The 11998-nt window shown below is 56.2% G+C and overlaps 2 protein-coding genes across 6 annotated transcripts; both read right to left on the bottom strand.

The window, feature by feature from the left end:
* Positions 1-695: 695 nt before the first annotated feature.
* ENTREP3 (endosomal transmembrane epsin interactor 3) lies at positions 696-7067 on the bottom strand. Of its 5 annotated transcripts, none has more exons than XM_082351805.1 (12): positions 5808-7067; positions 5554-5610; positions 5245-5355; positions 5018-5137; positions 4742-4849; positions 4014-4189; positions 3784-3883; positions 3379-3448; positions 2571-3116; positions 1905-1973; positions 1545-1798; positions 696-1454 (listed from the first exon to the last, which is right to left on the bottom strand). In XM_082351805.1, exons 1-12 carry the CDS (start codon positions 6030-6032, stop codon positions 1281-1283), a joined length of 2010 nt encoding a protein of 669 aa, XP_082207931.1. In that variant the 5' UTR covers positions 6033-7067; the 3' UTR covers positions 696-1280. The 5 variants fall into 5 exon arrangements, with proteins under 5 accessions (XP_082207931.1, XP_082207932.1, XP_082207934.1 ...); XM_082351806.1 differs by having other exon boundaries at positions 4014-4186; XM_082351808.1 differs by lacking the exon at positions 5245-5355.
* A 102-nt stretch (positions 7068-7169) lies between these two features.
* On the bottom strand, positions 7170-11636 carry SCAMP3 (secretory carrier membrane protein 3). Its single transcript, XM_082359604.1, has 9 exons — positions 11359-11636; positions 10947-11024; positions 10168-10290; positions 9962-10082; positions 9372-9500; positions 8767-8926; positions 8557-8658; positions 7914-8031; positions 7170-7635 (listed from the first exon to the last, which is right to left on the bottom strand). The coding sequence occupies exons 1-9, from the start codon at positions 11422-11424 to the stop codon at positions 7489-7491; spliced, it is 1044 nt and encodes a 347-aa protein (XP_082215730.1). The 5' UTR covers positions 11425-11636; the 3' UTR covers positions 7170-7488.
* Between the last annotated feature and the right edge of the window lie 362 nt (positions 11637-11998).

Genomic DNA, 11998 nt, shown 5'->3' with positions numbered 1-11998 from the left:
AATTCAAGAGGAAAGATGCTGATTATCTGGGTTAAATGCTTCTTAGAGGTCAAGTGAAATGCAGGCAGAGAATTGGCCAGTGGGTCTAACTTTTTTGCTTACTGAAAAATTTGTCAAGAGCAGTGCCTGGGGGCTTCCCTGGTGGTGCAGTGGATAAGAATCTGCCTGCCAACGCAGGGGACACAGGTTCGATCCCTGGTCCAGGAAGATCCCACATGCTGCGGCGCAACTAAGCCCGTGCGCCACAATTACTGAGCCTGCGCTCTAGAGCCCGCGAGCCACAACTACTGAAGCCCGCGTGCCTAGAGCCCGTGCTCTGCAACAAGAGAAGCCACCACAATGAGAAGCCCAGGCACCGCAACAAAGAGTAGCCCCCGCTCGCCGCAACTAGAGAAAGCCCACGTGCAGCAACGAAGACCCAACACAGCCAGAAATAAATAAATAAAATTAAAATTAAAAAATTAAAAAAAAAAAAAAAAAAGAGCAGTGCCTGGGGAGAGGTAGGGGAAGGAGCCTGATGGGAATGGGTGAGGAGAGAATGGATGTTCAAGAGTGGAAGGAAGGAAGAGAAAAAACGTTTGGCTATGAAAAGGGGCAGAGACATTGTGTGGTAGCTGGAAACAGATATCAGCGTCTTGAGAGTTTTCATAACTATGAGAGATGCTAGAACAAATTTCAAAGGTGACAAAGAATGATCCAGAAGAGAAGGGAAAATTGAAATTTATTGAAGCCTTACTTAGTGTGTTAAGAGCTTTACAAACTTTCGTCCTCACAATGTTTTACGGATCAGGCAATTGAGGTTAAATAACTTGCCCAAGATCATGCAGCTAAAGGTGGCAGAACTGAGAGGCCACCCAGATTTTTCTGACCCTTCATGCCTCACCACCCCATTGCACAGGCATACAGCCCCTTGTGCTTGAACAACCGGGACATGCCTTTGCCCTGGCCACAGGGCCCGTGGTGAATCAGAGAGAGTTACTCTCATGCTGGAGGAACAGGGCTTTATTTTCCTCCTCCAACGCTGTAAGCAGGGTCATCTCTCCGCACAGCCTGAACACCCATGCAGCGCAGGACAGAAGGTCTCCCCAGGCTGGAGGGGCAGAGGCAAGCAGCAGGAGCCCCTAGAGGTAGGAGGGAAAGGGATACTTCTGGGGGTGTTCAGCAGGTTTCTTTTTGTGTCAGCCAGTGCAAGGGGGTGCTGGAGGCTGCTGGTCCCAACCAGCTGGTGCCTGTGGCCCCAGCATTCATCTGGATCTGTTCAGTGTGGGAGGACACCCAGGTCAGAGCCCAGTCTCCTGGCTGCCCCCATTGAGGCTGAGGCTGTGGGGGCGGGTGCCACGCTCCAGCCTGCGGCCAGACAGGAGGCGTCTCAGGGAGGAGCCGGAGCTGAGGTCGCCGCAGCTGCGAAGGTGGAGGCTCTCTCGGCCTGGCCGGCCCCATGGGCTCCGGGGCACCTAGATGGGGCCACAGGAAAGAGCATCAGTGTGGCCCCACCTGAAGCACCAGGCTTTCCTGGGTGTCTTCACTGGATCCCCTCACTCTACCTGCTTATGTCCATGGGCTCCACTCCCATTGGGGTCTGGGGCCTTCCTAGACATCTGGAGGAAACGAGTGACCAAGCCCCGGCCTGGCCAGCTGCCCTTCAGGTCCCCCAGGGAGTGGGCAGGTGCAGGGCCCGAGGGCAGGGGGACCTTCTGGAAGGTGGGCATGGGGTGCCGTTTCTCGGCTGAGCGAGCACGTAGCAACTTGGGGGAAGGGCAACGGGCTAGACGGAAGAGGCAGGCTTCAGAGCAGAGCCCTGGAGAGAGAGAGAGAGAGGGAGAGTGGGTGGAATGGGAGGTGCAGAGGAGGCCAGGCAGCACTCCCCTACCCACTGCCCCCTGGGCACCAACCATATGCCTCACCTGTATCTGCAGAGGAAATGGAAGCAGCTTCTTCCTCAAGCACTTTGGTATAAAGGTCCCTGAATTCAGCTGAGAAGGAAGACAGAGACAGGGACTGAGTGGGAGCGCTCAGTAGATGCGCCCGCCAATCTCACGGCCCTCCTGAGAACTCAAGCCCAGATTCCACACCCCATTCCCAACCAAGGGGGCATCATCTCTGCTCAGGTCCGCCAGCAACTAGATGGTACAATCCACCAAATCAGGGACTAAGGCGCTATCGTGCCCTGCTGCAGCCTCTCCAGTACCTGGCACATAACGGTAATGACAAACACTTTCTGTGCCAGGGCTAAGCACTTGACCTGCATCTCTCCTCAGTAACTCCACAGTACCTATGGTGGGGTACTGTTATTATACCTGTTTTACAGGTGAGAAACTGAGGCTTGGAGAGGGTAGGTAACTAGCCCAAGCTGGGAACTGTGAGACTGCGTTCCAAAAACCAAATCCTCTTCTTTTCGCCACTAAGCTATTGATGTATTTCTAGGAGGTGACATAAGAAGTGTCTACTGCAGGAGTGAATTCACCCATTCTTCCTCCCCAGGGGCCTCAACAGTGTCCCAAATCCTGGTGGGTATCACTGGCCCTCTAACTCCCAGTGCCTGCCCTCTCCTGAATCTTGTGGCGGCTCACCGGTGTCGCTGGAGGTGGTGATGCCCGGGTCACTGTGGGACCGTGGCAGCAGCAGCGGTGGTCGGGGAGCCGGCTGAGGAGGCCGGTGCCCCGGTGGGGTGAGGGAACCTGAGCTATCGCTGAAGCGGCGAACCGGGGCTCGGGGGGGCGGGGCTGCAGCTGGCCGGCTGCCTCCCCGGGGGACCCGCCGCCTCAGCTCGGGGAAGCAGGGTCCCACCCAAGGCGGCCAGCCCTCCAGCCGGTGGCAGCTTCGGGCAGCTGTGGGGGCACCCAGCGGGGGTGGGGCCTCGGGGGCAGAGCAGGAATAGGAGCGGGCAGCTCTCGGGGGCCGCCGGGGCAGGGGGCTGTCCTCAAAGGGGCCCCGCAGGCCGCAGTCCAGGCTGAGGCAGTAGCCGGCGCGGCTGCGCTGAATAGAGCGGAAGAGCACGTAGTCAACGGAGCGCACGGAGCCCTGCAGCTCCAGCAGGCACGAGTCCTCCGACGGGCTGGAGCCCCCAGGGAGGTCACCGATGGCTGACAGCACCAGAGACCCGCTGTCCATGGACACTGTGGGTGGTAGGCGCTGCCGGGTAGCACCAGCCTGGCCGCGCAGGCGGTTCCCCTTTTCTCAGGCCCAGCCTCTTGCGGGCCATCCTGCCTCCAGTTTTATCTCAGAGGAGACAGCTAAGCCCAGGATTGCAAGAAGCCCCAGCCCTCATTTGTCCCTTAACCACCCACTCGGTCTCGTCTCTCCCCCGCTGCCCCCCACACCCAGCTCTGCTATCCCAGGCATCCCAGACCTTGTCCACCCTCCCCACTTTCTGCTCACCATCTACAATGGAGGCCACTCGCTCACAGATGCAGGAGCCATCATGAAGCTGAGGATCAAACAGAGTGGCCTGCAGAAGACACAAGGGTCAAGGGTCGAGCCCTACACACTGATTAGGCCATCCCATAGGCTGCACAGAGCTCTGGAGACCTAGATTCCAGTCCAGCTTTGTCACTTTGTTCAAGTCACTTATGCGGGCCTCAGTTTCCACATCTGTAAAATGGAAATAATAGTTCTTACCCCACCCACCTCGCCAAGCTCTCAGGCAGATCAAAGATGACAGTGAATGTGCTAGTGCTATAAAGATCATGAGAGCTAGTATTATCTTTATCCAGTGATAGCAGCTCACCCAGCTTTTCAGGCTCTATCTCTGACTCCCCAGCCCACACCAAGCCCTGCTCTCACCTGGCTATCTCCTCGTAGCCCCATGACGGCCTCATAAGAAGGGGGGCAATCAGTAGGATACAAGGGCACCGGGCTGTCCATGGAGCCATTGTAGGTGATGCTGGCAGGATGAGGGAGAGGGTCAAAGCCTGGGAAAGAACTCCTATTCCAAAAAAATCTCTCCCCACCAATCCCCGGCCTCAGCCCCAGTCGCCTTCCTTAGTTTCCCCACAGATTCCACCTGGCCTCACCTCTGTGCATCTGTTTCTGAGCTGCAGGTGTACTCTGGGGGATAGTAGGGCGGCGGGGGCACAGGCGGTACAAATTCCTCCAAGTCCAGCATGGTGTGTAGGAGAGGGGCTGGGGGCGAGGATGTACAGCCCAGAGGCCCCAGAGGACCTGAGACTGAGCGCTCAGGGGCCAACTGCTGGGGAGCAAGCAAGTCAGCAAACTTGGTTTCTGGGAATACAGCTCCTTGGCTCCCAAACTCCTCTCTCATCTACATTTTCTGGCCCCACCCCCTCCAAGAAGCTCAGTTCTGGCTCCTTTGCCAAAACCAGTTCCTCCTCTAACCCCGCCCCAGCAGAAGACCTTCAGCTCTTGCCCTGCCCATCTAGAAAGTCCTCCTCTACATGGACCTTTCTGCACCCAGAATCACTATCTGTTCTCTGTCCCCACCAGAACATCAACCCATTATCCCCACCCCCATCTAAGACCTTCCTGACTCCGCCCAACTTTTAGTCTCACTCTTCAATGCCCCCAGACTGGCATCACATACTTCTCTTACTCCCTGTCATTTCCCTCCTCACCTTCCTTTGGACCCCCTAAATAACCCTGCAACAGACATGCCTAATAGGTGACCCACAGCCCCTGGTGCTCAAAAGCCAGCACTGTAACCATCACCCCTCAAGCCCAATCCCAGCATACACACCCTGCCCGCATCCTACCTTCTTGGCCTTGACCCCGGCTCCCCACTCACCGTGTGCACAAGGTCCAGGGAGAAGATTTGGATGCAGCAAACAATAGCAGAGAGAGTACAGATTATGGCGGCACAAACCGTGAGCCCACAGACGCTAAAGAGCAAGTTCTGGGGAAGGCAAGAGAGAGAGAGGGATGTGAGAGGAGCCTGGGGTGGAGTAAATCCCACATACTCGGGGCCTGTGAGGACTCCAGGAGGAGGCAGAAGGGTGAGAACCAGGAAGATGGCAGGAGAGGAAGGAATGGCGGAGGGGGGGAAGGGGGGGTGCATGCTCACCTTGAGGGCCCCTCGGGCTTCATCACAGGTGGAGTTAGGGGCAACTTTCAGTTCCTGCCCTGACTCTGGACAGGGCCGCAGTAGAGGAACAGGAGGGCAGCACACACAGACCTTTCCGTCCTGAGTGGGAGTGGAGAGGGTGAGGCAGCCTGAATCAGGACAAGTCCAGGTTGTCCTGCACACCTCCCCCAACCAGCACTCTCAGGCTCGCTTTCCTCAAATCTCACCAAGATGCATTCTTGGAAGTCTCGGGCCAGCTGAGCGTTTTTACAGGAGAGAACAGAGCCAGCCATGCTGAGCATGACACAGAGCACCGAAAGCAAGGAGAAGAAGGAAATCTGGGGGAAACAGGGCACAGGCTCAGGGCTGGGACCCCAAGAGTACTCTCTACCGCAGATGGAGCCACCCTCCTTCACAGACATTTGTGCCTGGACAGCATGAATGGGAGAGTCAATTCCCTTTTCGAGAGCATAAATAGGCATCCCCTCAGGTGCTAGGCACCTGCCTCCCCGTGGGCATCAGACCCTGGCACCTACCACTAGAGTGAACGGCCGCTTCCAAGACACAATGCCAACCACCCCGGAAAACGCCAGCTGGGGATAGAGTGGGCACAGGCTCAGCCTGACAGGGGAGGCACCTGAGTGAGCCCCTCACCACAGGGTGCACCCAGCTCTGTAAGGAGGAGGAGGACCAGGAGAGGGAGGAGAGGCCAGGATTTGGACTGGCAGCTGGTGTGGAGGGGTGGGGCCCGAGGAGCCTCCCCCACCCAACAACTGTGCACCCAACTCACCGAGAATCCAGCCCAAGACGGGCAGGATCTCTTGACGCTCTCGGTGGTGGTGACAGATGAGGCCACCATGCTGAAGGTGACCACCAGGATGCCCAGGAGCACCTGAGCCAGCCCCAGCGTGAGCAGAGCCTGCAGCCAGGGTCGGTGGAGGCGGAGGTGGGTAAGGCCCCGGGTGCTGGGCCGGCTAGTCAGTGAGCGGCTGGAATCACTAGGCGAGGGCATCATGCCTGCCGCCCGGTTGCCTAAGCCTCGCTCGGCTCCCCCTGACGCTTGGGAGCATCTCAGAGGCGCCCAAGGCCTCGTCCTTCCTCCTCTCCACCCCCCTCGCTCTAGACCCCACCCCCTGGCTGGGTCCCCTGGGCCATGGCCCAGGGACTCCAGCTGAGGAGGGGGCCAAGGGAGGGGCGTCACGGAGGGGCCCCGGAGTGCTCCCTCCCCACCAGGGGCACTGGACGGGCACCGTGCCCGGGACGGCGATGAGGACGCGGGGGCACCGGCTCATCGCATCTCCCTAGAGAAGAGAGGCGCCGAGAAGGGCCGGTCCGGGAGTGAAGAGAGGGCGGCGGTCCGGAACCCAGGGAAGGGTGGGAAGGGTGAAGGCGAGAAGGATGGGAAAGAAGTCTAGAGAAGAGGGGAGAGGCGGCGTGACTCTAGAGGCGCGGTCGGTGTGCCCTCAGTGTCCAGTGGGATCCGAGGCTGCCTGGTGGGGAGAGGCTGCGGCGGTGCCGCCGCCTCCTGGGTCGCCAGCCCCACTCCCCTGCCCACCACACCCCCGCTCCCCCAGCTCGGCTGCAGCAGGTCCGGGACTGGAGGCGGGGGATGGGGATGGGATGGTGCGGGAGGAGGGGCATGGTGCGAGGGCCAGCGCGGTGCACCCCGGGAGTTGTAGTCCCCGCCAGAGACCCTGTGGGAGGGGGAGAGGGAAGGAGGGAGGGAGGGAGGGAAGGAGGGAGAGGGAGAAAGGGCGAGGGAGGGAGGGAGCAGGAGGCAGGGTTGCAGGGTGAGCTGGCCGCCGGAGCTAGCAACGCTTTCGGCTCCCACTTGAGCCCCACCCAGCCTCTCAGGCCCCTCGGCCTGCTGTGTTCCCAGCAGAAGTATAGGCTCCTTCCCTGTCATTAATGGAGAGGGGTAGGGAGCTGGGCTCCCTGGCAGCTCCGCGATTCCACCCCAACCGTGGACTTCCCTCCCTCTTCCTGCGCCTGCCATCATCGGACTCCGCTGCCCCATCCCTGAGAGCTCTCCATTTACACTAAGGCCAGGTCAGACCTTCCCTCTGGAGTCCACATTCTGCTTCCATTCTAGTCTCCTCCACTTTCTCTTCCATAAGGCCTAGTTCCCATTAAAATTCCAGAAACGGTGTGATTTGTGTTCCAGTTCCACTTTCTTTTTATTTAAATAACCGAAGCAACAGCCTTGGCACAGCAGAAGGAAGCTGGGTTGGGGTGTGTAAAGGTGGCAGCAGTGTGGCCTGATTGGGGGAAGGGGAGTGGGAGGGAAGCAGTGACTGGGTCACGCTGGGCTCCCCACACCCTTAAGTCAGGTTCAGCAGTCATGGCTGTGGGACTGGGGGCACTATAGTGAAGACATCAAGTAGTGACGTCTCATCAAGTCCCAGAGACCTCAGGGATGGGGGCTAGGTCACCTCCCCTAAGTGGCAGGGCCAGGGCATCCCAGTTAGGGGTCACGGTGCCCGGAAGGCATTTTCGGCAGCCCCAGCGGCTGCATTGGCAGCTGCGGTTCGCACCACAGGGTTGGAGAAGACACCAGCTGCAAATTCTTGCTGGGCCTTCTGAAAGCTGGCACCTGTGCGGCGATACAAGGAGTGGATCTGCAAGTAGAGGCATAGACTTTACAGCACGTTCTGGCCACTGTTACCCCACTCCAATCTAACGCCATCACCACCACTCACCAGCCTGCAGCTCTAGCTTTTCCCTCGTGGCTCCCTACCAACCCACACCCACACATACCCCACAACACCCACCTCCCAGGTCCATTAGCTGAGAACCCATCCGTCAGCCTGGCCCTCCCCAGTTGCTCCTGAATGTTCCACCCATGCCCCTAGGGACACATGATCTCACTCTCCTAGCCCCACCTACAGCCCCTCACCCGCTTTAGCATCACAATTCCCAGCACAGCAATGCCAGTGAAGAACAGGGCAACCAGCAGCATGAGCACAGCTACAGCTGTGTTGGCCTTCAGCACCGTCAGAACAGAGATCCAGCCACTGTAAGGAGGGGAAAGTATGTGGAAGTGAAGAGGGGATGCTCACAGCTGGGTCTCTGTCCCCCCAGCTTCACTGCTGGTTATATCTTCCCACCAGGGGCCGTTTTTCTGTCAGTCTGGCAGCTTTCCATGCACCGCAATCCCAAACTACACCTACTCTCTTCACAGTTTAATCCCAGCTCCTGAACGATCAGCTCCCAGCTCTCCAAGCTCTTCCAGACATCCTCACTCCAAACAGACCTTTCTGTTGAGGATTCTTCCTCTTCTCCAACCATGGTTACACATGTCTCCTCCAGGAAGCCTCTTCAGATTGACCACAGCCATCTTTCCCTTAATCTATGTCTGTTGAGAGTTGTGTCTGGGCTCTCTATCATGGAGGACATCTTGTCTCTCTGGTTAAATTAGCACCTCCCAAGGATAAAAACCACATTTCCTTTTTCTGAACAACTCCTATGCCAGTACCCAAGGCTGACTTGGTCTACAGGAGTGGGAGGAAGGGGTGAAGGTAGATGGCAGCCTCACAGACCTGAACCCCCAACCTGGGATGCCAATGGCCTGGAGGACAAACAGAACATCCTGGACGAAGAAAATGAAGAAGAAAACGAAGAAATTGAATGAACTGTCACTCCTGCAAAGAGAAAGAAAGGGAAGTGTAGGCAAAGAATTAGCGTTGGAGAAGCAGAATGGGACCCATCCAAGTCCCCTCCCTGCCATCATCCCCACTCCCCCTTCTTACCGGAAAGCCTTATACATGGGGCGGTACCAACAGACAAAGGAGCAGGGGGTGAAAAGGAGGATCCAGAGGATAGAGAGCCCAAAGCCTGAGCCATTGTTGGTCTCCACACAGAAGTTGGCCAGGCAGGCAAGAAAATTCAGGAGAAGAGCCAGAGTGTTGCCTAAGGGTTAGAGGAACACGATGATGGGTCAATGAGAGCTCCTTTCCCTAGAAGCCCACCCCACAGCCCTCACCAAATGTGGCAGAGTAAGGAAAGGAAGGCGGCTTCTGCCTTCATAGGATCCTCAGTAGGGGAGACAGAGCTAGCAAATCTCAATCATGTGTGATCCCCTTGGCAAAGACGTTTAAATGATTCAGAATACGTTTATGCATAAGGACAAGGGGAAGGGGGAGAGGGCAAGAATATACATTTGCTAGAAGGCTGCAGAATAAGTTCTAAATACTATAAAAGGAGTAATCCAGTAAGATTCCTGGAGAAATGAGCCTTAAACTCAAATGCTGAGGATAGGTGAAGTGTCTAGTTCTGGGTGAGTGGGCTCCAAGAAAAGAAAGATGTACAAGTTACTACCTGTACTCTTCCTTCAAAAAGGCTTCTCACTACTCACACATCCAGAGGTAGTACATGGTGGATACTGTCTTCTGAAATTCTTGGGGGATCTCCATGGAGATATCCTGGAAAAAGCAGGGCTGAACTGGGCAAAAAGAAGGTAGAGGGGGCCAATTGTTCTGTCGAGCTGTAAGGCACAAAAAGAGCAGGAGGATCTCACAAGTGAGACAGAGACCAACAAATCACTCCCCCTTCCTTTCACCTCCGGTCCTCTCTTCTATTTCCAATTTGAGGGTTCAAAGAAACAAGGGCAAGTGGCAAAAGTTATTTTAATACTGAGTGTTTATTAGGACTTGTGTTTATTATGACTTACAACTTCTAAGCACTGTGCCCAGCATTTTGTATAGATGACTTTGTTTAACCCTCACAACAATCCTGTCAAACAGGTACAAACATTATTCTCATTTTACAAGTGAGGAAACTGAGGCACTCAAGATTAAATAACTTGCCTAAGAGCTCACCCTTAATAAGACATAGCACCCAAATTCAAACTCAGCAATCTGGCTCCAGTGCCCATGCTCTGAGGTCCTTTTTTGAGACTTCGAACCTGTCAGATGCCCTCCCCAACCCTATCAAGGATCCACTTACTAGCTGTGCCCCCGAGGGCAGCATGCTGGAGTTCTCGCTCCCTACGGTCCAACTCCTCTGCCTTCCGGTTGAGCTCCTCCTGCTTCTTTAGCAGCTCAGCTGTGGCTGCTGCAGCTGAAGCCTGACCAGTATGAGCAGAGGGCAATGTGAGTCCTGAACCCAGGGCTGGCCCCTCTCCTCAACCCCTACCCATACACCCCCTTTACCTGGGTGCTGTAGGAGCCATAGTTCTTGGGTTCTGTGGGGCTGAGCTTTCTCGAAGACTGCAAAGGGGGAGCTGAGGGTGGAGCTATCGGAACAGGGGCAGGAGGCTCATAGCTTGGTGGTGGCTGTTGAGTTTGGAAAAAACCTTAGGGATCATCTAGTCGTTCATAACACAGGAATCTAGAGTCTACTTGAATACCTTTAGACCTAGAACTCATTACCTAAGGTGGCAGCCCCTCCCCCAGTTGTTAGAAAGCTAGTTCTTGTGTTTGTATCAGAGAACTCTTTTACAACCTGCAGCAGCCCCCATAACCTCTCACATCGAGTTCCTTAGCCAGGACTCAAAGCACTTATCTACCGTATCAACCTCCTTAAACTTTTAAAAACTGTTACCTTTTTCTATTGCAGTGAGACAAACAGGTCTAGTCTTTTTCATCCCTTGTTTTCTAACTGTATATCTAAACATAGTTTGTTTTCTCCGCAACTCCAACCGGCCCCATCCCTTTTCTTCTTCAAAAAAGGCTCCCCAGACAGGGTCTTCATCAGGCCCTGCCAGACTCCAGGTCCTCCCAAGACTGACATTTAGAGCTCAAACCGATGGATCCTTGGCCTTAGTGTCTTTAGAAGGATTAGGCATCCCATGGCAGACTGGTCTCTCTCAGGGAGCTAAGATCACGGTGTTTCTTCCTTTGCGTGCAAAAAAGTCCCCTATACCCCAACAAAGTGGGCCTGTTAGCATACCCTACCCTTCCTCGCTCGCCCGTGCTCTCCAGAATCTCACCTCCCGGGTCTCAAAAGGGTTGTAGACGTCAAGCGTGGCATACTGTGTGCTGGGTCGGTGCTGGATCACAGCTGGGTCCTGTGGGCAAAGATCTGGGGCTCAGCTGGCACCTGGTGCCTCTGGGGGAACTAACAGGGGCCTCTTTTCAATTGCTGTGGCTCCAAGGACTGCAGCTTGGGGCCCACGCTGTTGTCCCCATATTTGCCCCCAATCCTTCACGCCACACTGCCAGTACCAGCTCCTTAAGGGGCAGGGCCCGCCCCCCCAGGATGCTCACTGGTCTGGAGTAGTCGTCACTCCCACGTGGCGGCCCTTCCTCGGATCAAATGTCACGAACGGGAATACAAGTTAGCCCGACCCTCTAGACTCGAGAAATTACCCCAGCTGCCCCAAAGAGGCCGGCGCAAGTCACCTGAAAGGGGTTGTCAAGCTCGCCGGGCTCGGCGAAGGGGTTTCCACCGTCTCTGCTTTGAGCCATGTTTGCAACTTCCGCTTGGGCCGCCCCCTGCCCTCCACGCCCCTGCCGCGGCAGTGGCGGCGGCCGTGGCTCTCAGAGCTCCCTCCGCTCCTCTCGGTCCGCCCCGCTTCTCTGTGCACGGATTGGCTTTACACACCGGAAGGGTCACAAGGATCCCCGCAGCAGCAGGAGGGTTGCGCCTGCGTCTCGGTCAAAGGCAAAGAGGGAAGTGCCCCACGTGACACCTCTAACTCAGTCTCGGTAGCCAAGTACCGCCCCTTCCCCACGTGATTTCCCTCAATTAACGAACTACACCTCCCAGCAGGCCTCGCGTCAGAACCCCTGTCCCTCCTAGTCTTCCGAGATATACGACCGGGGTCTTCCGACCGGTGGTGGTAGTCTCCCAGGAGCCCAGTTGAGCACATTTTTAAATCTGGATTTCTGGCTTTATCCTGGGGCCCAGCCTAAGAGCTACAGTAGTCGAACCTCCTTCCCAAACCTTATCATTCCAGATAACCCTTATCACCGTCAAGAAATGTTACCCACCCATCACTCTCTTCCCAAGACAAACCGGACAGGTAAACTGGTGACCTGA

This window comes from Balaenoptera borealis, assembly GCF_965194805.1.
Source record: "Balaenoptera borealis genome assembly, chromosome: 1".
Lineage (NCBI taxonomy): Eukaryota > Metazoa > Chordata > Mammalia > Artiodactyla > Balaenopteridae > Balaenoptera > Balaenoptera borealis.
This window is presented reverse-complemented; position numbering and strand designations above follow the sequence as displayed.